This window comes from Convolutriloba macropyga, chromosome 4 (assembly GCF_964194025.1).
Source record: "Convolutriloba macropyga chromosome 4, txConMacr16.3, whole genome shotgun sequence".
In the NCBI taxonomy this organism is placed as follows: domain Eukaryota; kingdom Metazoa; phylum Xenacoelomorpha; order Acoela; family Convolutidae; genus Convolutriloba; species Convolutriloba macropyga.
Window position 1 is genome coordinate 34,985,483 of NC_134471.1, and position 27,765 is coordinate 35,013,247.

A 27,765-nucleotide genomic window follows, 5' to 3' on the forward strand; every position below is an offset into this window, starting at 1 on the left:
GTGAAGAAATGACAGTAAATTATATAAAATTTAGGGCAAAAGAATATTTCCATTAAGAAATTCAATAACCTCAGGTGCACTTATTCGACTTTTAGCAATAAACTGCGACCAATTCATTTCAGCTGCTTAAAATTGTAAATGAGAGGCACTTAGATCACACAAAACTCAAAATATCGAGGGCGTAAAAGTCACTAGAAAAGTCAACAGTCAAGCAAATGCATAACATAGCCGGCAGATTGCCGGAATAGCTGCGACAGAATAGACCTGCGTGCCATATAATAGAGATAGAAACAGATACAGATCTAAATTGAAAAAAAAATCGACGCCGCTCAAAAAACTAGGTAAAAAAACATTCAGCGATAAATTAATGAAGCTTCTTAAAATTCATTCCGCAGAAGCCTCTTATTAGGACCCTTTACTGCATAAATGAGTTCCTTTGACCTTAAACAAATTCAAACTAAACTTAGTTTTAAAGCGCATTTTATTGAGTGAGGTAAGTCACGTATGATCAAAATCTAATCACACAAATAACCTAAAAACTTGTGCTAAACCGAGTGGGAAATGACGTAACGCACGCAAAAGCCGTTAGTGAGAGGAAGAAGTCATTCAGAAAATTTGACTTTTTCAGCTTTGCTGTGTGAACAAATGTAAAACGAAAAAAGAGCGTCAGACGACGAAACAAAAAAAACATAGCAGGACAAGTCCTGAAAAACAATTCAAAGAATTGAATGAAAAACTTAGAAGTACTTTATCTGACAAGCAGATCAATTAAACAATGCCAGACAAAACAAACAAAATCATCTCAAAAAATTGAGAAACAAACAATCAAACAAACTAAACAAAAATATACTCATTGCTAAAACTCTTGAAGCTTTTACCCCTTCGTCAAAATTTCATCCACTTAAATATACCTATTTCAAAAATATTTTCAAGACCAATTTTTGTTGCTGAAATTGGTCCAGTATTATATCTGCATGACCTGAAAAAACTTCATGGGCCTTAAAGATCGATTAACTCGAAAATGATTGAAAAATTTTTAAAAAAATGAAATCAATTGCAAATTGTAAAGAAAAAATGCTGAAAATTGTGATATTAATATCTTCAAAACCATTTCTGTGTTTCTAGAGGCAATCCAGTAACCCAATTCCATGCCTTCAAAAATTCATTGGCTCATAGATCAATAGGCGAAAATTTTTAGAAAAAATTTCAAATAGATATTTGTTCTATTAAGATGGTGAAAACCATTCAACTGCCCCCTAGAAACTATTTAATAACATACTATCAAACGCATGACGATGTTACCTGTCCACTGAGGCACGAAAAACTGAATAAAAGACAAATGTTTTGAAAAACTTGAAAATTGCAATTTTTATCAAAAAAATTTCTAAAATTTGAGAGGTTAAATTGTTGAAAACAATTCGATTGAAACTAACGACCATGCAGTAACTTTTTATCAGACCATGGAATAGGTTTTCTGGCACTTGGGAAAGGACAAATATCAAGAACTGAAAAAAGTTTAGGAAACTTTGAAAAAAATTGTAATTTTATCAAAAAATGCTACAATTCGAGACATTAAAATGATAAAAAATCAATCCATTAATACCAAAAACTATGCAGTGCTCAATTATCAAACCTCAAGGGAGATTGCCTGGCCCCTGAAGCTGGAAAAACTCAAAAAAATGACAAAAATTTTCAAAAACCTTGAAAAAATGGCAAAAATTAGTATCATTTTGCGTGTTTGTGTTTGTAGTACCAACCCGTATAGCTCATAAAATGGTCATAACAAGTTATTTTGTCTCGCAAAAGGCCTTCATCAACTTTCAAAAACTTCAACCTAAGACTAATCAAACAATAAACAAAAAAATAAAAAAAACATGAAAAGTTGCACCTTTTTGAGCCCAAAAACTACTAAAAATGACCTTTTAACCTTAAATTAAGGCCATCCCAGCAACTGCACCACTCTAAGCACTTGTAAGACCACTAAGGCCCACTTTAGGCCTCTACTGAAACTTGATGCCCGCTGGGCTTTAGCTGTTTATCCCGTTTTTGAAAGATCAAAGTCATTGAAACATGTGTGAACACATCTTAAAAAAAACACAGCGCCCCAATACAATTCAAATTTTTTGAATTGTTAAAAACCAAGAGCTCCGCAATATAGCTTTGCTCAGCTTACAGCTTCGTAGCTATAAAAAACGTCACGTTTACAATAATTGGTTTAAACTTAGTTCGATAGCAATTAGTAATCCGGTGTCAATTGGGTTTTGTTGGAACAACGACTAAAAGTTAATAGAATAGGTTAATTTCATGCTCTGAAAACAGCTAAGCAATCTTACCTTTGAGGATGATCGTTTGGTCTGTCCGTCGGGATCATTGGACCCACTTCTCGTTCGGTTCTTTCTCACTTCACACCAGGCTAATGTAACTTCCGGGGCACTACTGGACAGTCCTGGCGTCAATGGAACTGTCAACTCCGCTCTAGATAGTCTTCCTGACGATGGAGTTTCTTTACCATCTTCATTTTTAGGAGCACTAGAAGCTACAGATAGATTACGTTCAGAATCCGGAGGCATTACGAAACTTGGTATGAATGCAGGAACGTTGATCAAGTTTTTGAAGATCGAATGTTCAACATCGATATTGTTCGAGTTCTCGTCTTTAGAGGCCAGAGATGATCTCTGATTAAGCTCGGCTTCGTCATTCGTGTCATCTTCGGCAGTTTCGTCGTACATTGCATCGCTTATGATAACGGGAGCCACTTCAGGATAGAAGGGTGTTGGCTCAAAGATCATGTCTCCATTGTCCTCATGACCTATAAATAACAGGAATCAGACCTAGACCTCACTTAAAAATTTAGTCTTTCCTCTAGCAACCACCTGTTCTTCTCAGCTGAGATTCCTCCCACGTTGCACCATTTTATTCTATAAACGAGTTTAGTAACTTCATAAAACGATCGTTCTATCTCAGATAGTCTCCAACTTTCAAGCACGAGACAATATCAGATCTTAATTTTGAGCCATGTAACATTGGAACACGACTGATGATCATTTTTTAGACTAAATAATGGTACTAATGATATCTTTTTTGCTTACGCAAAAATGCAGTAGCCTTATTTTGATTCCAATGTAGATTTATAAACGAGCGACTTCTAACTCATAATATCCCAAAATACAGCGAGCGATTTCGAAAAATTGCTGCTATCCCCACTTTAACATTTATTGAGATAAAACAAATAAAAAGTTGCTGTCGTCTCTCTGCTCTTCGCCAAGTTTTGCACTTCAATGAATTTCGATGAATCGCAAAATTAAAGCAATTCCCCCTTTGTGGTTGAATTCTGCCATTACCGAGAAAATATTTGTAGCTTTTTCTTAACGCTCAAATAGTTGAGGGAAGACAACATAATCATCATTCTTACCCCAGTGATTTTGGAATTTTTATCGCGTAAGATCTGATTAGATGCTGATCAAAAATCTTATAATATGACCCTATAAGATATGGGCATATAAGATGATAATTCAATTTTGCTGAATTGTTATCTTATAAGATCTAAGAAGTATCTTATCTCATCTTACCCGATAGGAGTTCACGTAGGGCTGAATTGTTATCTTATAAGATATGATAAGACATGTTTTAATGATCTGGTTTTTGTAATGGCCGGCTTTTATATTCTTTGAGTTGAGCCATATCATTGGAAATCCCTTGCAGACAAGAAAAATACAGAGCTCTTCTGGGCTTCTTTATTGTCGAGAAGATAAACGAATTTAAAACAAATCTATGTTTCTCTTAAAATTTAGAAAAGTTTAGCTAAACGCTGAAACTCAATGAACCTCATAGTCTATGATCGAATCTTGAATTTCTTGACAACAACAAAGGTGAAATCTCTTCCAGCATAATGTTTACTCACATGGTCGTCCAAATAGTCCACCGAAATAGTCCACATGGTCGTCCAAATAGTCCACCGAAATCATAGGTTCATTAATATTATCATATCTTAGCCCAAGATTTCTTGCTTTCAAAAGAAAAAGTAAATACCATATTCTGTGATCCGACAAAATGGACGGCAAAAGGCCGGAAAATACCCTCCGGTGACGCCCTTGAGGCAAACCGGGATTGAAACAGAAAAAGAAAAAGGAGATCGAAATTGGCAGAAATTTTTCATAAGTTTCAAAAAGTGTTTTAATTCGGTGTATAGTTTCAGTTATAATCCAAAACTATATTTAATTCAGCTTCTAAACTGAAAGCTATTAAGCTTAGTACCAATGTCAGCTAGCAATCACTCTGTTGGACTTTGATTTTGATACCATATTGCACTATGACTTAATGACCGGGCTTCATCGATTTATCCAGTTACTTCTGATATTACTCTTTTGGAAATCCAACCAGTTGAACGACTGAGTGAGGTAAGTCACGAGTCAAATGTGAAAATCGTGACTGATGTAAAATGAAAAACGTTATCAAAAGCAAATTTCTAAGAGCGCCTAAATATTAGCCGATGGGAGGCTGACGGCGGCTATTAATAAATAGTAAACATGATCCTAAAACTCCGCGTATATACTTACATCCGCAAACATGCTAAATTTCGAAAAACGTAAGGCATAAAAGTAATTCGTTGATTGAAGGGTATACAAAACGCAGCTTGATTCAGTCTCTTTACATTAACACTAAAAAATAGACTTGTCGCTGCAAAATTTGTCATTTTTTTTGAAAACTAGGTGGTCGCTGTTTTTGCATTATTTATCATGTAAGGCAGGGGTAGGGGCCCCGCCTGTTTCTCGGTTCTTAGCATATATATCCGAAAAAAATTTTTGGGACCGTTCTCGTAATCCTTATCGTAACTTTTTCTAATTTTTCGCATGCGGCCATGAATCGGCGAAAAAATGACTTTTTCTTTATGGCATTTTTCGATTGAACTTCGCGTTGTTGCACTTTTTGAGAGGTTGGGGGGGTCAGATATTGACTTTTTGAGAAAAATTGCCAAAAAATCCCACTTTTTATAAGAAAAAAATTTTTTTTTCATAAAAGGTCAAATATTAGGCAGAGGTGGACACGTTTGGGCAACCAGTCAGATCCGGGGTGATAAAAGTCAAATTTTTGAAAAATTTCATGATTTTTGACAATTTTTGGTGATTTTTGACTTTTTCTCCAAAATGGTTGACTTTTGACCTTTGTTGCCTATGATAAAAAATGTCTGGCGTCAAAAAATAGTGGGGGTCTAGTAAGGGTGACTTTTCATGAAAGCAACTCAAAAAAGAGATTTTTGAAAATTTTTTGTAAAAAAAGTTGAATTTTTGTCCATTTTTAGTACTTGTTTTCTCCTGAACTAAAGATGCTAGCGAGGTTCTGTAAAAGCCAACTGGGACGCCAATGAGTTACAAATCATAGGCCGCTATGAAAACGGGGAAAAAATTGCTACTTTTTGCAAAAAATTATTTAAAAAAACTCAAAATTTTTACCTAAATTTTGAAAAATTTTTGAAAATTTTCTAAGTCCAAAAATCGAAAAATTTTAAAATCGTTGTTTCGGTCTAAAAACCGTTTCCCGCTCCCCCTGGGATAAAATTAGGTCGATCTGAACCGTTTTTCGGGCAAAAATCTGAATTTAAAATTTTTCGATTTTCGAACTTCTAATTTTTTCAAAAATTTTTTGAGGGCATGTTATGTGGGGCTTGCCCCACAACATGCCCTCGCAGGCTGCCTGAGGCTTCACACTCGTCCCCCCCCCGTTTTTTTCACATTCTCGAAGAGCAGTCGGAAGAAAAAAAAACTTGAAGCAGAGCAAGCTGTCAGTGCCCGAAGGGCACTGCCAGATAAAAATCATAGCAAACTTTGCTGATAATAAAAATGCGCCGGATGACAGGAGGAACGCCGGACCGGAGGCGAAACACCTGATGTTGAAGACGTGGCCCGTCAGGGGCCACTAATAACCTCTAGGAAGTCAGATTCAAGAACATGAATTTCTGAAAACTTTAATACACTAAACGAGACTCCATAAAACAGACTTATTGAAAAAGTTGTGAACGAGAAATGGAATTCAACATTAAGTCAAACAGCGTTTTGTGAACACGCCAGGAAAATGACCAAAAAAGGCAATGAAAAAAGTAAACTTTCATTCCTCATCTTTCAAAAAAAATCATAAGTGTCAGAGTTATTAAAATCTTAAAAACAAAATTCAAATTAAAAAGACGCATCCTCAAAGAGCATACAGTGACTTTCGAGAAAATCGATGACAACAAAGTGGTAGGATAGAAAACAAAAATGAGAACACAGATTTCACTTGTCTGTGAAACGGTGGCATCATGGCCATTAAAACAAGTAACAATATATTAAGACTCAAACCACATCAAACACTGTGGCATTAGAGAGCACACATAGCCCATAACACCATTCAGTTCAGTTGAGGCGCAGTTAAAAGACAACAACCACGGGGAATAATCAAAAACTCAATATTTTGCGGAGAAAATATCAAAGACATTCGAACTGTTAGTTCTAAACTAAAATCAATACACATAACCGACAAACGAATTGCTCTCAAACGAACGGCGCGCGATTGGCTTTGGTAGTAATTATCAGCTGGGGCTCAGGGATGCTATCAGGGAGAAGGGTTGTGGGAGAGCTTGGGGATTGTTAGGGAGGGGAGAGCTTGGGGGGTGCGGTGGGTAACTGAGGGGAGTTAAACTGTTAAGATTAAGAGCCAACCTTCACTCTCCTGAACAGAGTTGCGTTGAATCGCATACTTAGAGACTAGTAAGGCTCTAAAAGAGCTGCTCAGACACTCAATGCCCTGCGGGCGCTACCTCTTTATCCGGTTTTCGAAGATAAAAAATCACACAGGACCACAGGACAATATAATTGATACACACTTCGCTTGAAAGCAATTAAAAACATACAATCAGACCTAATCATCCAAAAGAACAAAATAGAGAGCAAAATATAATGCTCAATTTGAATAGCATCAAAGTAGGAGAACAAGTTACCAACTTGAACATCTAACTAGATGCACCTATGCCTAATTAAAAGTTTTATTGATAAAAGCTGTACTTATTGAACAACTATGCCACTGGCTATGACCTAAAACCAGTTACTACTTTCATTTATGCGCTATTAGGAAGCTGATAAAACTTTCATTAATGACATTAAGTGACCGGACAAAGAACAGCAAATACTGGCAAAACAAAAATTTGCCTATATTTATGGAAACAATAATTTAAATGTCACAAAAACCAGTAAATTCGACAAGACTTGATGACAATGATTCAGGGTAACAGCACCTTAAAACGGTGGAAAAAACGGACAAAGCTCAAAAGTTCTAATATGTTAGTACAATAAATTGATAGCACAAAAATCAAAAACCATAACCGACTAACGTCGGGCGAATTGCTCTCAAACGACTGGTGAGAGGTTGGCTTCGTCATTAGCTAGGGACGGTTTAGTGAGGCTAGCTTTAGCTTAATTGAAGTGGCGTAAGTCAGCGCAACGGGAGGGGGACCGGGGGGCTGATGGGGATGGGGTGGCAACAGTGGGGGGGGGGGGGAGGGGTCAAAGAACCGCCCTTCGCACCATAAGTATAAGTCTCCAAAACAGATTCTGTGAATCGGATACTTCAAGACTAGTGAGCTGAAAAGCTCCAAGAGCACTTAGAAGCCCGCTGGGCGCTACCTGTTTACCGCATTTTTGAGGACGAAAAGTCAAATGCGTCAGACGAAAAATTGGTCAAGCGAAAAATCGCATAAAGACCAACAGGACTAAAAAAAAATGCTACAAACTGCGTTTGAGAGCAATTAACCATTAGCGGCCAATTGACGTCTACAAATCTGAAAAAAGCTAGACGCTATAACTACTCGCTTAATGCTCCCTTTACTACTCTATCCTGACTAAAACAACACCAATTCAACGTCTCATTGACATAAAAAGCAGAAACGTGAAAAGATTTTTTAAACATAGCCCACTAACGTCGAGCGATTTGCTTTGAAACGACCAGCAAACTGTTGGCTTCGTCAGTAGCTAGCCACATTTTATTTTAGCTTAATTGTAGGGGCGTGAGGTGATCGCCGCGTGGGGGTGCACCGGGATGGCGGCTGATGGGGTTTGGGGGAGAGTAACGTCGGGAGGAGGGTCTTTGGCTACATGGTACCTTTACGGCCTGAACGATGTGCAGGGTGGGGATTGGGGAGGGGTGCAGCGAGAAGGGCTGATTGGGGGTTGTAGGGAGGAGGTTGGGGCGTAATTTTATGAACCGCCCTTCACACCATAAGTATAAGTCTCCAAAACAGTTTCTGTGAATCGCATACTACGAAGCTACTGAGCTGAAAGGCTCTAAGAGAACTTAATTCCCACTGGCTCTACCTATTTATCCAGTTTTCTAGGACAAATTTCAAATGGGTCAGACAAAAAATCGGTCAAGCAAAAAATCGCATACACAAGACCAACAGGACTAATAAAATAACCGACTAACGTCGGGCGATTTGCTCTAAAACGACCGGCGAGCGGTTGGCTTCGTCAGTAGCTAGCCACGGTTTAGTGAGGCTAGCTTTAGATTTATTGAAGGGGCGTAAGGTAAGCGCAGCTGGGGTGCACCTCAGTGGGGGTGCAAAAGTGGATTGGGGGACTGATGTGGGCGCCGTGGGATCAATTTCTAATAACCGCCCTTCAAAACATAAGTATAAGTCTCCAAAACAGTTTCTGTTTATCGCATATTTGAAAACTAGTGTACTGACAGCTCTATGAGAACTTTATGCAAACTGGGCGCTACCTCTTTACAATTTCTGAAGACGAAAGTCAAATGGGTCCGACGAAAAATCTGCCAAGCGAAAAATTGAACAAAAGAGACAAACGTGATTAATATATTTGCTAAAAGTTGCTTTTGAGAGCAATAAACAATGTTTTCCTCAAAATTGCCTGTTGAGTCATTTATGATTAAAACATTTTTACTATAATTCATTGTTAATGAGGATCAGAGATGATGAAATTACGCCACAAAACAGCAGCTGAAGTGCGGCATCAACAAAGAGAGAGATAGAGTGAGAGAGAGAGAGAAAAAAATCGTGAACTAGAAAGAGAAGGAAAGAATCCCTAACCGACAGAGAGAAAGTTTTCTAGCCTTGGTAGTAAAAAAAATCAAAACTAAAAAAAGAACTTAAAGACAAAAAGTTCTCAACTTCGCGGTAAAAACAAGTTCAAAACCATTTTTGTCTCGAAAGTTCTGTCACGTAACTCATCTCCAAGACTTGGAAAGTTTTGTTGGCAAGTAAATGGTTGTTAAACTCAGAAATGGACAAAAAACTGAAAAAATTTAAAATTGCAAATATTAACAAAATCTTGCAAAAATTTAAGACATGAATATCTTAAGAATCATTTAATTGTCTCACGAGACCGTCCACTTTCCCTGTTTCAAGCCTGAAACAGTTCCACTGGCTCATAAAGATCCATACAATAGGAACAAAAAAGTCCCAAAAACTTGAAAAAAAAAATTCAATTTAATCCAAAAATTATCTAAAACTTGGAGTCATGAAAAATACTGATCACCATTCCATTAACACTAGAAAGTATGCAGCAGTTTATTACCAAACCTTGGAGGGGGTCCCAGGGCCCCTGATGCCAGAAAAAATTCAAAAACATGAAATGGAAATATTTTAAAAAATTGTTTAAATCAGTGATATTGAAAACTTGAACATTCCATAACATCTATAAACTATGCAGTAACATATTATCAAACCCTAGAGGAAGTTCCGAGGCTGGAGAAAACTAAAAAACTTAAAAAACCTGAAAAATTTTAAAAAACTTAGAAAAAAATTGCAAAAACTTGTGATATTAAACAGTTGAAATCAACCAATGACCAACAAAAATTTTCCAGTATTTTATTAACGGAGGTTTTCTGATCCTTGAGGCGCAAAAAACCTTAATAACGACTACACGCCAAAAGAATTAAAAATGACAAAAATTGTCAAAGAAAGCTAAAATTTGTGATGTTAAAATCTTGCACGACATTCCATTTGATCTAGAAATTATACAGTAACCTATTTGAGGAGGTTCATTGACGCTTGAGGCTGAAAAAACCTTAAAAAAACGACAAAACTAATCAAAAAAGCAAGTTGTATCAAAAAATTACAAAAACTTGTGACATTAAAAAGTTGAAAAACTGTTCCATAGCCAATAAAATTTGTCAGTAACTTGTTTGTCTGAAATTTGTCAGAAATTTTCTGGCCCCTGGGTCTGGAAACACCAAAATAAGGAAAAATGTCAAAAAATTAAAAAATTGCACGTTTTGTCAAAAAAAATGCTAAAATTCGTAAAGTTAAAATGTTGAAACCATTCCATCAGCACCAGAAATTATGCAGTAACCTATTATTAAAACCTAGAGGAGGTTCCTTGACACCTAGGGCTGATAAACTCAAAAAATGACAAAAATTTTCAAAAAGCTTGTTTTCAAAAAATTGTGAAAATTAGTATAAATTTGCGTGTGTTTATCAGTAGCCACGGGAGGGGGGGAGGGGGGGGGGGGGGTGCACCGATGGCTGATGGGGGTGGGGAGGCAACAGTGGGGTGGGGGGTCAACAGTGGAGGGATTTTCAACCTCTAAGAACCGCCCTTCACACCATAATTATAAGCCTCCAAAACAGTTTGAGCTGAAACATAGCTGAAAAGCTCTAAGATAACTTAATGCCCGCCCGGCGCTACCTGTTTATCCAGTTTTTGAGGACGAAAAGTCAAAACGAAAAATCGATCAGGCGAAAAATCGCATAAAAAAGACCGACAGGACTAATATAGTTGCTACAAACTTCGCTTGAGAGCTATTAAAAAGCAGAGCGCCCCAAAACAATCCAAATCTGTTGGATTGCAAAAAAGGGGAGCTGTCTAATTAGGTTATGCGTGTGCTCCTAGAAGTAAATTCCGACTGCAAATTTTGAGGAAAAATTAGCACTTAACTTCTCGCCGAATATCTATTTTAGTTCGTTGATTTTACTTTAACAGTTTATTTTGCAGGAATGATATAAACCAGGTAATCTTTAAGAATTTTTATAATTATGAGATACGCGCCTGGTCAAAGAGGGTTAAATGACAATTAAATATTTTTTAAAAAAAACTAAATGTGTGTTTCAAAGGATTAAATGTTAATACAAACCTTCTGATTGTTCTTGTTTGACCTAAGTTTAAGGTGTTGTCCCATTATAACTGCTATTTTAAAGTACTAACTTTAAAAACCGGATGAAGATAAAAACCGTATTTTGAATCAATGCACCTCACATTGGATTTATCTTCGATCATTTCAAGTGAAGTAGAATGAAAGCAATTCCGTTCAACGCTTGCTTGTGTATCTACTGAAGTATTGGTCACGTGTTTCAGGTAGCAGAGAGAAGAAAGTTCATACCATTTTGCGACTGCGTGGCCAAAACAAAGACACTATATGAGATGTTGTAAGAGTAAATTTAAGTTGCGAATATATTCTGATCAGTGCCTGTAAGAGTACATGCATGTGCCATGATTTAAGTGCTATGATTGACAATTAAACAGCCATGTTATTATGCCAATTTGTTATTATATCTGATTTTTCAACCAAAGATCTTTGGCTCAATTCTGCTAGCGAGTAATAGCACGCTTGGAATCCTTTTTGACCATCTGAAGCAAATATTGGACTTTAATATGCAATAGTGAGCTTTTTTGCCATTATGTCCTGTTGGACGCCTTTGTTGCAGTTTTTGTAATCTGCTTCAATTTTTTTTAATGCATAGCCTCCAACCACTCAATGGCTTGTATTGGGGCGTTGTCTTTTTCTAAATCACTTTTATTGGAGTGTATCTTGGAGCAGGAAATGAAAAGCGTGAAAAATTTTGAAGTGGTTGGGGTGCTAAACAAAATTGAAGAGGAACAAAAAGAGAGTGGTTATTTGTTCTTACCGTTGTTTTCAAGAGAGCGAGAAATTGAGGCGTGAAAAATTTCTTTGTTGAGGTGCGTCTTTTTTAAACAGTTTTTTCTTAATTTTTTTGGTTTAGAAACTTGAACATACCCGGCAGATTGCCGGAAAACAGCCGCCGTTGATTAAAATAAGCAAGATTGGGATTGAACGAATAGAATATATTGAAAAAAAAAGATTTTTGTACCAAAATATTTTTTAAGTCCGATTTATTTTGATGGCATTTCGTAGTTGAACATACTTCTGTTTCTTAGAGAGAGGCTACAGGGGCTACTATCAACATCAATAAGCATTAGAGGTGGTAACTAAGACTTATAGGAACGACGTTCAAATAGCGGGCATCTAAAATTGGGCTTTATGGGTTTATTCCGTTTCTATTTCTGACTTCAATTTTTATACCGACTCTGTTCATTTTGAATTGCTTTGCTTAGCAACTGATGTTCAAACTCACTTTTAGCAGAATGAGAGAAGAGAGAAACTAGCCTAGAGAAGTCAAAAAGATTTCACGCAAAATGTCGAAAAAGCGGCAAAATGGTAAAGCGAAAAAAAGTTTGACGAAGTAAAAAAAATACGAGCGCAATAATAGCCGGCTGAGAAGATGAGGGCGGCTATTAATTATGATATTAAATTTTTAGCGTTGTTTTGACAGTGGCTTAAAGGTTTCTGGTAACTAAAATGAAATTAATACCAATTTAAAGGTTTTTCAGCTATTTCGCTGAATTTCGGGCGAATTTTAGCGACTTTTCTCCTTTTGTGTTGTTTTACTGCTTTTAGTTGGATTTGAATAGACGCTTAATATTTATGGAGTCTTTTGATACCAAATGATTACAGTTTCTGCAGTTGAAACTTATATATAGAATGTTTATCAGATGCTTTATCATCTTTTCTGGTCAAATACTTTTTCATTGCACATTTTCATGCTATTGTTTCAAAGTGATTAGTGTTATTAAGTAGGATAAACATTTTGTCAGTTAGGGTGGTCAATTTTCACCTTCGAGTCGATTCCGGAATTGTTCCAGCTGTTTTGAAGATATTTTTTATACCTTTTCATGATTAGTGAAGTCAAATTGAATCCATTTTGGTCACGTCAAAACAAGAAGTGAAGCGAAAAAAACTACATATCCCAAAAATTTATTAAAAAAAGCATCTTAAAAAAAGTGCGAAATCTGATCATATTTCATTTCATAAAATATGAAACTTCGGATGCCAGAAATTCTCAATCAGAGACTACTAACGCGTCGTTAGACACATTAAAATAACAATAAAAACCAGAAAGCAAAAATGAGAACAAAACGAAATTCTTCCCTTATTTCGATAAATACCGTGGTATAACAAAGATTCAAGAGTCTTCTTTTTGTAAATCACCTTAGAATAAATCTAAACAAGCAACTGTACGATAAAAAACATTCTGAAAACTACTAAAAAACCCAGAAAAAAAGAAAACATGAAAAACATTGAAATTAGATTTCTGAAATCAAAACAACATAAAACTGATTCCCATCAAATGAAAAGTCACTTTATCTACTATCATAAAGACTAACTGTTGCCACTATACAGACTACGGGAAAATAAAAAAAGATAGCCGGCAGATTACCGGAAAAAAGCCGCCGTTGATTCCAATTAGAAGATATTGAAAAAAAATTGTACAAAAATATTTTTGAAGTCCGATTTTTTTTGATGGCATTACGTAGTTGAACATAATTATGGTTCTTAGAGAGAGGAGGCTACAGGGGCTACTATCAATACCAATAAGCATTAGAGATGGTAACTAAGACTTATAGGAACGACGTTCAAATAGCTGGTATCTATAATTGGGCTTTATGGGTTATCCCGTTTCAATTTCTGACTTCAATTTTTTTACTGACTCTGTTCATTTTGAATTGCTTGGCTGAGCAACTGTAGTTCAAAATCATTTTTAGCAGAATGAAAGAAGAGAGAAACTAGCCTAGAGAAGTCAAAAAGATTTCACGCAAAATGTTGAAAAAGCGGCAAAATGAGGTAAAGCGGAACATTTTTTTGCTCAACGAAGTAAAAAAAATAGGAGCGCTATAATAGCCGGCTGAGATGAGGGCCGCTTTTAAAAACCAAGAAAATTGCTAATATATTTTCGAAAACAGTTGGTGTCAACAGTAGCTTGAAGCACGAAAATATTTTAAACATGCCTCAATAGACAAAATGAGACCTATTGCCGTGAGAATGTAGAGCATAATAAGATGTAGTCAAACAATTTATATAATCTATAACGTCCAAATATTAGAATAAAATTTCAATGATCGAATAACCGACCAAATTAAGTAAAATTTCTCTCAAATAAAAAGTGGGAGCTCTGCAGGGAGGGGACTAGGAATTTCACTAAGGTGCTTCAAATGACGTCATGAGAGGTTATTTTAAACCACTACTGATTTAAAGTGAAAAAATGACAGTAAATTATAAAACAATTTAGGGCAAAGAATATTTCCATTAAGAAATTCAATATCCTCAGGTAGAAGCAGATAAAAAAATTATACACCGATCAGGAACCCAGCCTAAATATGAGCCGCTCTACTAAATATCAAATGGCTCTTTATTTCCGATAAAGCCAAGCAGTTAAAAAACTGTGCATAAGTTTGTATCATCAATTATAATTTTCTAAATCGGGTGTTTTTTGTGATCGGTTGTTCGTCAGTAGCTAAGGTGCTCTAGGAGTACTTAATGCCCGCTGGGCGCTACCTGTTTATCCCATTTTTGAGGACGAAAAGTCAAAAGCGTCAGACGAAAGATCGATCAAGCGAAAAATTGCAAAAAGACCGACAGGACTAATATAATTGCTACAAACTTAATTTGAGAGCAATAAAAAACAGAAGTTTCTCCAACTTAGATTCTTAAGCTTGTTCTATGTACATCTTTGAATACCACCTCTGCTTATTTACTGACTAAAAAAAACGAGAAAAACCTAGAAAAAAAAAAGAAAATATCAAGAACATTGAAATTAAATTTCTGAAACCAAAACAACATAAAACTCATTCCCGTCAAATGAAAGGTCACTTCATCTACTATCATAAAGACTAACTGTTGCCACTATATAGACTATGGGAAAATCAAAAAACATAGCCAGCAGATTGCCGGAAAATAGCCGCCGTTGACACGCTTGATGCACGTCGGGATTGAAACAGAAAAAGAAAAAGGAGATAAATTGACCAATTTTTTATTTGTAATTTTGCGAGCAGTTTCAGCTGGATACAAAAGCTATATTTAATTTAGCTTCTAAACTGAAAGCTAATAAGCTCAATACTAATGTCAGCTAGCAAACACTCTAATGAACTTTGATAACCTAATTCTCAATGACTTAATGACCGGGCTTCATCGGTTTACCCCGTCTCTTTTGATCTTTTGACTCTGACAGTATTCTCCATATTGCATAATTTAATGCGTGAAAGAATTTGAAATCCATTCAGTTGAAACAGTGAGTGAATTAAGAATTCAAACGTGAAAATCGTTAATTATGTACAGCGAAAAACGTGATCAAAAAGTAAAGCAAATTTAAAAGGAGAGGCCTTTGAATAATAGCCGTTGAGAGGCTGAAGGCGGCTATTAATAATACAAAAACTGCTTTAAAAAGGGTCGAAACTGTCAAAATGACTTTAATTAGATTAAAATTTCATCTTGAAGTTTAATAAATCTTTGAATTGGTCGAACATCTAAAAAAACGCATGGAAAATGCTGAACAGAATTGAAAAAACCCCTCTCTAGCAAAAAAAGATTTTACACCTAAATAATTTTTGTATGGAAAATCTTTTCAAAACTTCTCTCTGCTTTTGCCTTTTGTTGAGCAGATTTACCTAAACTCTTGTTTTCACGTGCGAAATTTTACTTTACATCCCGCGAAAAAACAAATCACCTATTAAAAAAAATACGTAAATATACCTCTTCGGGTTGTTAAAAAAACAGCGCGTCGATGCAATTAAAATACTTCGAATTGTAATAGATAATACAATTGTAATAGATAATACCTTTGTGAGGCTGACGGCGGCAATTAGACACCAAGTTCATAAATTTCGACTGAATCCCAAAACAGCAAAATGAACGCAATGAAACATGATCTTTTCCATCATAGTTATAAGTTTCAATTATACTCATCACAAATAATACTCCAGGCCGAAATGAGGACACAAACAAAGCAGATGAACCTTTGATTTAAAAAAAAAACGTCAAGTTGAATTATTGCGATTCCTAAATAATTTCCGAATGCATTAATATCAACTACAATCATAATTTAAATGAGTATTGGCCTACCTAGCATATTCATCTCCTCCGAGTGGTTGAACTCATCTATGATTGGCCAAGCAGTTGGGTCCACCCTCTTCCTCACGAGAAGCTTGTCTTCACTCAGCTCTATTTCTTTGCTGTTCTCTATCGCTCCAATTATCTCACTCGTCTCCAATGTTAGCGCCTAGAGCAGATAAAAATCGACATCTATTAGCTTTCTAAGACATCAGTTCGATTTTTCAGAAGTTCACAGTAGGCTTCGCAAGCATTGTCTGCTTTATCGAAAAGGTTGAGCTATAAATTCAGAATAATCTGATGTCTGAGGTTTAAACCATCCGCAGAGGTTTTTCTTAAGGATTGGGCGGTCGAGTTTTGTTTTTACGGCTGTAGGATTAGGCAGTATATAAACACAGAGCATGTATATGGAATTAATAGCTTTTGTAATTTCTTACCGCCCCTAAAAAAGATACAGGTAAAGTTGAAATTTATGGATTTTATCAATAATTTTTTTCTGAATCGTATCTCAGTACTGAGAAACGCAATTTTTTGCTTAAAATTTGAAGAAATTCATCCATATCCGATTATAGCTCGGAAAGATAAGACTTTTTCTATTATATATATTTTCTCTACTTACGTTTATGCACTATATTTGAGCATAGTTCTCACCTTTATTCATGAAAATAGTTATCACTATGTAGAGAACTAACCTGTATCCTGTGGAAGGAGGCTAAAAGTGAGATGGGAAGGTATCCTTTAGGATCCATCTTGCGCCTGAGGAAAAAGTCACGCTGCAGGTTCTCCACGCTGAAGTAATATTCTCTGAAACAAAAAACGTTTCCAGATATAAACTATAACTATGAATTAGCGTCTTCATTTAAAAGCTACACAATAGATTTTCTTAATTGCAGCAAAATCGAGTCAAAATTCTTCATTCCCAAAAAAGCAAAAAAAAAATAATATAGCGTAAAATAGACGGCGCAGATGGTCTAAAAATAACCTATTATCAAATATCGAGGAAAACTGAATTTCAGGAGAATCAAAACTGAACGCTATTGAAGTCAGAGCCATAATTTTTGTTAGAAAACGATCCCTCTAGCTCACCCTAATTAATTTAAAAATTTGCCCTGAAATACAATCCGAACAAACGAACAATCAAGTAACTGACAATCGACAATTAAACTGACCATCAAAAACTAGCCTCTGATTGTCAGTAGAGTAAATGACCCCACAAACGCAAAAAATAACGGAGCAGAATAACAACTTAACATCAAGTCATTAAAAAAATTTCATACTGAAATCTCTAACTCATCATACTAAAAATCCATAAACTCTTAATTACACTTAGTGACATGGTGACAAAAAAGCCGACAAACAAAGGAATTAATAAAAAAAACTGCAACTGTTTGGAAACAAATAGTGTTTAAAAATAAAACAATTAGTTGCAAAAAAAACATTAAATGGATAAGTTTTGCTGCAAGGCGAGGCTGATCAAATCCGTCATAATTCAGATCAAGCGAAAAGACAACAAAAAGAAAACAACACATATCAAAGCTAAAACAGGCGTTAACATTTTACTGAAACGTGTCAATGCCATAAACAAGATTAACAAATAACATTAGATTGAATTTTGCTATATATCGTTACTGACACTACACACTGAAACTAAAAAAAAGAACAAACGCCGACAATTTTTTAGAAAACCATCAGCTATCAAACGAACAATCAAAAGGTTTATTGGAAGTTTTATTAGAAAACCAATAAGACTTGGTCATTAAGTGTGACTAAGCAAAAATGCTCCAACCAGAACAAAAAAACAGCTGAAAATCTCCCTAACATTTTGAAAAACATTGCATAGGATCGACTGTGTTTCAATACAAACCTCGTCAATAAGCGCTAAGACCTCGAAGCTCCAGTATAACTTATGTATCACCGACAATAGCATTCGCGAGAACTCACGAGCAGAAACAATGAAAACAGAAGTCGAATGCCTCACGCGAAAAAAATTCTCTTTTCGAAACTGAAAACTTCTTCAAAAACCAATTTCACATTCCAGTTCTTTAAGATTACAAATTCGAGCAGTTTGAAAACGTCTACTCTAAGCAACTACTCGCCCTTTACAGCCTCATCATGACTAAAACGTCACTGTAGTTTGACTTCTCGATAAGAGGTCGGAAAAACGTTCTTCAATGATTTTTTTCTTATGAAGATCTTCATAAAATCCGCGTAAGGAGAATGCTTGGTAAGAAACAAGAAAACTAAATAATAACCGTTTTAGTAGACCAAAGCGGCATTAAAAATTTTGAGAAAAATTACCCCCATGAATGCACAGAGAACAATCACCGTAAAATCTTTCAACTAGCAAAACTTCGAAAAAGGCCAAAAGTTAATGAGATGGACAAAATTTGACGAAATCAGAACAAGCAATCCTGCTAAATAATTGTCTCGATAAAGATGATAACGAAATGATACAGATTCAGAATCAAAAAGAAGGAATCAATAATATTCAAACACAGCCCCAAGAAACTTTTCAGAATATAAAATTCATTTCTTTTCTAACAGTATTTCCAGAAGATTATGAGAACATTATTAAACTAATTTAAACAATCAAGAATTAGAAAAATTGAAAAAAAATCACGGGAATGAGCCTGAAACCCATAAAAGCAACTCTTAAATAATCAAAGTACAGCAAAAAGGAACTAAAAATTATGACCATAAATTATCTGAGATATTTAACAAAAGATATAGCCAAAGCTAGAAGGTGGAAAAATTAACTTCATAAGTTTGAAACAAAAGAAAAAAATCAGAAATTTCCAGAAATTTTGAAGTAGATTTTGTTATTAGGGGTTGGCAGATCACAAAAGTGATTGAGTCAACTTCCAGACAAAATAGAACGCTTAAAACAAAAATCAAAGAATCAACCACATAACGTCGCGGTAAGGTAACTGAAGGGTGTGTGTGCGTGCGTCAACCTCTTAAAATTAAGAACCACGCTTTACACCAAGAACCTATGTCTCCTCAATAGTTCAATGTTGCGCATAATTAAAGGTTAGTAAGGCTCTAGGAGAGCTCCTCAGCTACTTAATTGTCCCCTGGCTTCACCTGTTTATCCAGTTTTTGAGGACAATAAGAACATAGCCGGCAGATTGCCGGAATAGCTGCGAAAGAATAGACCTGCGTGCCATATAATAGAGATAGAAACAGATACAGATCTAAATTGAAAAAAAAATCGACGCCGCTCAAAAAACTAGGCTAAAAAACATTCAGCGATAAATTAATAAAGCTTGTTAAAATTCATTCCACAGAAGCCTCTTATTAGGGACCTTTACTGCACATATGAGTTCCTTTGACCTTAAACAAATTCAAATTAAACTTAAGTTTTGAAGTGCAAAAGTCAATTTATTCAGTGAGGTAAGTCACGTATGATCAAAATCTAATCACGCAAATAACCTAAAGGATTTCGCTAAAGCGAGTGAGAAATGACGCCACGCGCGCAAATGCCGTTAGTGAGAGGACGAAGTCATTCAGAAAATTTGACTTTTTCAGCTTTGCTGTGTGAACAAATGTAAAACGAAAAAAGAGCGTCAGATGACGAAACAAAAAAAATCAAGAGCACCGCAATATAGCTACGCTCAGCTTACAGCTTCGCAGCTATAATTAAAAAATTACATTCGACCTTGAATTTTACCAGCAATTCTTAATTTAAATACATTAAAAACTACAAAAGGTCCAATATGCGAAAACAGAATTAGGGTCACAAATCTGAAGTCAATGATCAAAGAGAAAGAAGTCAAAATTCAATCCATGAACAAACAGGCTTCAGTTACAGAAAAAACATAACAGGACAGTCATTGAAATCTAATTTAAAAAACTTTGATTGATTAAACAAAAACCTATTTCACGCCACAAAACCCGTCGCTTTTCCACTCCACTTCCTGTTTCGGCGCAACTAAAAGCATCAATCCAATTTGAATTTAAAAACAATCAAAATGTGAACAGATCTTAAGAAAACATAGCCCAAGGAATTCAGGAAACGATTCAAAGAGTCCTCTGAGTAAAAAAACAATTTCAGAACTCTGTTGTTTAAAGAAACCCCTCGTGAAAAGTTAAAAAAATCAACGTCATTTAATGCAAAAAGTCAAATGCAATAAAAACAAAGAGACAAAAATACAATTATTTACTCATGTAATAGAAATGCACATAAAAACGAAAAACTTACAATTATATTAAGATCACGAAAAAACACTTGACATACACGTAAAACCACCTGGTTTTGAAAAACAATAAACGTGATCGAAAGGGAAAGCAAATTAAAAAAGGAGAGCTCCTAAAAATAGCCGTTGAGAGGCTGACCGCGGTTATTATTCAAACATAACTGACTAACGTCGGGCGAATTGCTCTCAAACGACCGGCGAGTGGTTGGCTTTGTCAGTAGCTAGGCACGGTTTCGTGAGGCTAGCTTTAGCTTAATTGATGAGGCGTAAGTGAGCGCAGCGGGAGTGCACTGCAGCGGGGGAGCAAAAATAGATTGGGAGACTGATGTGGGGGCGATGGGTGGGTGGGGATGTGGGATCAACTTCTAAGAACCGCCCTTCACACCATAAGTATAGTCTCCAAAACAGTTTCTGTTAATCGCATACTTGAAGACCAATGAGCTGAAAGGCTATAAGAGCACTTAATGCCCGCTGGGGGCCACCTGTTTATCCCGTTTTTGAGGAAAAGTCAATTGCGTCAGACGAAAAATTGGTGAAGCGAAAAATCGCATAAAAAAGACCATAAAATTCAGCGTTAAGAACAAAAAACAACATTACGAACAAAAAACCAGTTTTTCGGCTCAACTCTCCATTTTCCTCAGCAATAGAAACGTTCCCAATTTTTCACGCTTTTCATTTCCTGCTTCATATTCACTGCGGTAAAAATGATTAAAAATTTGTAGAATTCCAATTTTCCTCTTCGAGTCGTTAAAATACCGCAGGACTAATATAATTGCTACAACCTTTGAGTGCATTTAATAAAAACCTGTAACAAACCAATATTCTTCTTCGAGTCAAAAACCATGGAGAAAAATATAACTTCTTTGGGACGTTAAGAACCTCGAGAAAACACCAATCTGGAATACCTTGGGCATAACCTTCCTTCGAATTATTTGCAATTACGATCATGTGACGTCCGTTATTTTTAATGATAAATTTACCCGCAAGACGCCAGCTTTACACTTGTACAACCAAAAGACTACAAACAACGGATATTTCCACGGTGAACAAGCCTCCACGAGCCTGTGATCATAAACAAAAATTTTGGCGCTGACGAGCTCTACGGCCTCATAAGAGACGGGACTGATAATTTGTTTGTACCATCATAGACGTACGAAATCATCATTATATATATAATTTCAACTCACCTTTCGCAAAAATGAAGGTGGGATAAATCTAACATACCACTCGCATTTGGTGTTTGATGCTCTCACGGATAAACGTCTGGCCCGTGGTACTTGAGTAAGACACGTGAAAATCCTGATTTATGTGAAAAGACAAAGCAAATTTAAAAAAAGGAGAGCTCTTAAATAATAGCAGTTGAGAGGCGGACGTTGGTTATTAATTAAACATAGCCGGCAGATTTCCGGAATAGCTGCGAAAGCATAGACTTGCTTGCCGTAAAATACAAATGGAAACAGATTTGGAAAAGTTATAGCGGCCAACTTTTATTCAAAGGGGGTGTACATTTGAGAACAATTTTTGGTGCAAACTTTTGACGATGCAGAGGTACATATCCACAGCCCCCGGCGTAAGAACCGACTGCATTAACCACTAGGCTGAAAGTCCCTTATGCGCTCGTTAATTACAACCAACTTGGTTTTAGCAACATATGTAATTTCTGAATGCGAGCAATTTAGGTCACGCGAAAAGCAAGAAATCAAGTGTGAAAAAGTGACTGAAAACGCAAAACGACAGGATGTTCTAGAACAAACTGCGAAACGAAAAAGAGCGTCAGACGACAAAACATAAAAACCAAGAGCAGCTGAAAACTACAACTAATAAAACAGCTATAATAATTGAAAAATCTTATCAGTAGAAACCTTATATTAAAACTATGGCTCATACCTCTAAATCGAAAACAATGGCAAAACAACAAAAACTGCTTGAAAAAGACGCACGTGAAAAAATTTTGCTCATTTACAGAAAATCTTTAACACATCAATTTCCCATTCTCACGAAAACAGCGTTAAGAACAGGAAACCACTCTTTTCGTTCCACTCCAATTTAGTCTACCAATGAAAGTTCCGATTTTTTTTCACGCTGTTGATTTCCCGACTCAAATTCATTCCAATAAAATTGAAAAAAACTTGGAGAATTCTCAATCTGAACCAGTTTGGGCATAATCTTCTTTCAAATCATCCGCAACTACGACCATACGACGTCTGTTAATTTTAATCAGCAATTTAACAAGTCGCCAACTTTACAGTGTCTTTACTACAAACAACTACTACAAACAGTGACTGTACTACAAACAACGGATCCATTTCCTCGAAGAACATAGCCGGCAGATTGCCGGAATAGCTGCGAAAGAACAGACCTGCGTGCCATATAATAGAGACAGAAACAGATAAAGATCTAAATTGAAAAAAAAAATTGACGCCGCTCAAAAAATTAGGTAAAAAACATTCAGCGATAAATTAATAAAGCTTGTTAAAATTCATTCCGCAGAAACCTCTTATTAGGGACCTCTACGGCACAAATGAGTTCCTTTGACCTTAAACAAATTCAATTTAAACTTAAGTTTTAAAGTCATTTTATTGAGTGAGGTAAGTCGTATGATCAAAATCTAATCACGCAAATGACCTAAAAACTTTTGCTAAAGCGAGTGAGAAATGACGTCACGCGCGCAAATGCCGTTAGTGAGAGGAAATAGTCATTCGGAAAATTTGACTTTTTCAGCTTTGCTGTATGAACAAATGTAAAACGAAAAAAAGAGCGTCAGAGGACGAAACAAAAAAAAACATAACCGGAAGAATTCCGGAAGCGACTCGAAGCATCAAAACTACACAAAAAAACCGTAATTGCAGCTGAAGTCATTACCCTTTGTATTAAACCTTTAACTCATTACCTACCCAGGTCTGATCTAAAAATTAGTTAAATTTAAACAACTATCACCAAGAGAAACAAAACGCAGCAAAATTTTATATTATTGAAAACGTTTGGCAACGTTAAAAAAGTGCGACATAACTAGGATGGCCAAAATACCAAAAGCATGAAAAAGCTGACAGGGCTATCAATTGCCCTCAAATAACTCTTGCCCTTAATAACCATTTGCCCTTAATAACCATAGAAACTAAGTTAAATTTTTCATAAATAATGCGCAAATTTGAGAATCGGAAAACGACTACAATTAGATTTCTAATCACTGCAAATAAGCCAAAAACAACACATACTTCTTCCTTGATGTATATATTCCAGACAACAAGATTTCATACTAATTCAAAAATTAAATTGATAGAAAACACACGCAGCAGAATAAAAATCAAAGGCAAAAAATTAATTAAAAACAATACCAAGGACTGAAGAAAACTGCAATAAGTAGTAATAAGTAGAAATGTTGGGATATGTTTTCTAGCAGACTCTCAGGACTAATGTATGATGAATGAAATCAATTGCAAACCAAAGAAATGACGAAAATCTAAGAAAAACGAGAAATCATTCGATTTTTAACAACTGACAAAATCAAAATAACGGATAAAAATATAGATGCAAGGACAAAGCCAGAATGATACAAACTAGAATGTGAAAAACATGGACAGAATGTAAGGAACACAGTAATAAAAAGACTAATTCTTGATTTTTGAAAACAAATGAAGAAAACGATTACATTTTAATGTTTACCATTCGAGACATAGTAAAAACAACAAAACATCCGAGACAAAGATCCATCATCCTGAACGGAACAAAAAAAGGCAAAATCAGAATTCAAACCTACAAAACATTTTGCAAAAAATGTTCTAAATTTTTCAGACCGCATTTATGAAAAAAAATTTTCAATAAAAAAAATAGATTTTCAAAAACTTAACGCCAAAAATGATTGATTTTTTATTGAACGAAATTTAAGTCCCTCATGTTGCACAAAAAGACTAGTGCTAGTAATTAAAAAAAAACAAACAAAAAACAGAACAATTGGAAAAAAACTACCAAAATCGGATTAGCATATGTACAATTTTATAAGACAAAATTACATCGAGATAGAAAGAGGCGTTGAGTATATGAATTATTAAAAAGACGGTGCTAGGTTAACTGATTTTTGACAAAAAGACGGCTGAAAGATCCAAAAATGAAGAAATTACTAGAAAAAAGACAAAAATTAACTAAAAAATCTAGAAATGTGACAATTTTGAACTTCAAACGCATTTTCAGGCTCTGCAAAACACTGTGGTATCAATTTCCGAGGTTTACGTTTCAATATAGCATCCAATAAAAATTATTTCTACAACAAAGCAAATTGCAAGCAAAAAAAAGGGGCACTTGGACGAAAAAACGGCCAAAAACAGTTATCTATATGTGCCATTCAGTCAAAAACTACTTTTCAAAGTCAAAAAGTCATTCACTAATCGCAGCGCATGATAAAAAAACTTCTCTCGCTCAGAAAATATTAGTTCACACTGCAATTTTACTCACTTTCGCTCTCAGGTCAAAACATCGTCTGAACGAATAGTACTTCCGGTAAAAAAAAACCTAAAGAAAACCAATACTCCTCTTCGAGTCGTAAAAACCAAGAGCACCGCAATATAGCTTCGCTCAGCTTACAGCTTCGCAGCTGTAAAAAAAATGTTGTTTTCACGAGCCTGTGCAAACAAATAAGTGTTTTGGCGTTGATTATGGGTTGTATGACCTCAAGAGATGTGACAACAATTTGTGTATACTATGATAAAGGTACGAAATCATCAATTATTCTATTTCAGTTCTTCTGTTGCAGTGAAGCAGATGGGACAAATCTAATATGCTACTCACATTTGGTGTTTGATGCTCTCACGGACAACCGTCTGGTCCGTGATGTTTGAATAAGGCATGTAGTAGTAATACCCGTACAGGGGATCGAACAGGGGAGCTCCGACGCCTCCGCCCAGGTAAGCACCACCGTTCTCACCAACTACATAAACACTCAAATAATAATAGGTGAAATGTAGCAAACAATAATCTAACGTTGTTAGAAGTAACAATACACCAAAACCACTAACGAACTCTACTATAGTAGGGATTCATAAAATAGATAACTATAGCACCATCTCTCCAAAGTCACAAACTATTCAAGTCTCTTACTTTACAATTTTAGTCAGAAACAGAGACTAAATAACACCACACAAAACATCAACTCCAAAACTAAATGACACTCTAAGCAGATGGGGCATTATTCAACTGTATGAAAAGCTATTTAACATATTCTCATAGATCTTCAATTTCTTGAGAGATGCTACACCCGTAAAGAGCTTTCTTTTGGGCACACAATTCTTGTTCTGCATGCGCAGACGATGCGAGAAAAGGGTCTTGAAATTCTCTCAAAAATAGATCAGCATTTATTTATCTCTCAGTTATGAATCTCATTCATCATTTAAAAATTGTTTTGTGCAGCGTTTTTTACTTTATTAGTTAACCTTTTCAATATCTCCAGATAGTCTTTGCAGTAGTATCCATAAATCAAATTTTCTATCAAGTTCTATTGTGAAAGTGTGCACAGCGCCATCTTTTAAAATCTGATAAAATGCAACTGAGGCTAGCCACGAAACTAAAGCCACTGACCTTTACAAAGGATCAAATTTGATTTAGATAATACCACTTGACACCAAAAACGACATCAAATTAAAGATCAAATTCAACTCTAGTTCAACTAACCAACACAAATGAGCCTTAACGAGAAGTCATTGAACCAAATCAAGTAAACACGGTGATGATGCTTTCTCAGCTTCATTTCAAAATGTCAATTAGTTTCAATAATTTCCAAAGGGCGTAATGAAATTCAGTTCTCTCCACAAAATAATTCAGAACAAGACAACACCCACGCATCGGCATCTAAAGTTCACCGTTGCCGACAAAACAAACAAACAAAAAATAAACGATACTGTAATACGTTAATGGGGGGAATGGAGAAAAAGCGAATCCAAAGAAGGAAATTGTCTATAGTAATTCAGAGACACCAATTAAGCAACAAATCGTCAATAATATGAAAATCTCGGCTGAAAAAATGAGTGAAAACTGAACTTAATAGTCTGAATAGAAAGGCGACGTCAGAATACTCATTAACATTTGAATTGTCATTGAAAACAGAATGCCTACCATCTAAAATTGTACATGATTCAGATATACGAAGCCACCAAAAGTTCAACTCCCTACACATCCGAGTGTGGGCATTTTATGTTCCTCGAAAGCACTTCTTAGAATTTTGAGAAATAAAAGAAGGTACATGTACATTGCTTGTTAATAAGGCTTCATTTTGAAGGCAGACACTTCAGAAAGAGCAAAAAAAATTCCCTTGGAGATTTGAAGTTGAACTTGAAAGCTGACTGCAACAAAGATGTTTTTTGATCGTCAAAACCGTCCCGTTCTTCAAAACAATTAAAAAATGCATGTAAACGCTTGCCCAAAAAGCGTGTAAACGTTTAAAAGACGTTAACTAAAATTAATCAAAAGTTTCCCTATAACGCAAAAAATAAGAGTAATATTGCTGAAAAAATCCTCGAATTAATTTAACATTGCATACGGAAGTCGCACAATACAGTTACATGCCAGTCAAAAATTGAACGGGCCTAGAACAACAACAACAGTCAAAAAATGAAAAAGGCATAATGAGAAAAACTTCTCAGAGTAAGTGGGCGGCACGACTAAACATTTTTCAGATTATAGCTCAGAAAAAAACCTCGTACTACATGAGAGAAACCGAAACTCATGGTAAAAGGATAACCCAAGAAAAACAAGACCGGAAGCAAAATAACTTTTCATTTTAGCATAATTTAGCTTAGCGATATATAACTGGACCTGCGTCCGGCACCAAACAGATAAAATAGAAATTTTCAAACATAGCTGGCACATGGCCACAAAATAGCTGCGCAAACCTGTAGTCTCAAAAAACCAGTAAAAGGAATGAAACCTACAAAAACTTTTCTACGAGACGTTTTATCGCAAATTTGTGATGTCTAAAATAGACTTTAATATAAAACTGCCCTTAAAGAACCTCCCAATACAATGAGAAAGAGTTATTTTACTTTGAAAATCCCATTTAAGTAATAAAAGCTGACTTGAGAGAACTTTTTTTTACTTCCGCACTCTTATGAATTAAGTCGAGCTATTAGAAAATATTAGAAATTAAACTGAGGCCAAGAAAGCAGAATAATAATGAAGCTGTTACTTGAAAGACTTTATACTGATATACTGAAATTTAACTTGAAAAGTGATATATGTTGATTTCTGAATCCCATTGTTCGTTTCTTGGTGAAAAATAGTAAATCACCTGATAAAACTTTCCTTTAACATGATGCAAATTTCATATTAGAATTAATTTGAATGTCTGATGCTTTTTGCTCTAGTACACACTCTGGTGAAGTAGAGAAAATGTAACTCTCTTGTATAAATGTCATCACTT

The 27,765-nt window shown here is 35.5% G+C and overlaps 1 protein-coding gene across 3 annotated transcripts in view; it reads right to left on the reverse strand.

The window, feature by feature from the left end:
* LOC142337638 (uncharacterized) overlaps positions 1-27,765 on the reverse strand; it is a 114,803-nt gene that overhangs the window by 49,380 nt on the left and 37,658 nt on the right. For all 3 annotated transcript variants that reach the window (XM_075387021.1, XM_075387022.1, XM_075387020.1), the window contains 4 exons: positions 25,143-25,281; positions 16,857-16,968; positions 16,177-16,333; positions 2,334-2,809 (listed from right to left, as the gene is read on the reverse strand). In XM_075387021.1, coding sequence (XP_075243136.1) covers positions 2,334-2,809; positions 16,177-16,333; positions 16,857-16,968; positions 25,143-25,281 — 884 coding nt within the window. The remainder of the gene's footprint in view (positions 1-2,333; positions 2,810-16,176; positions 16,334-16,856; positions 16,969-25,142; positions 25,282-27,765) is intronic.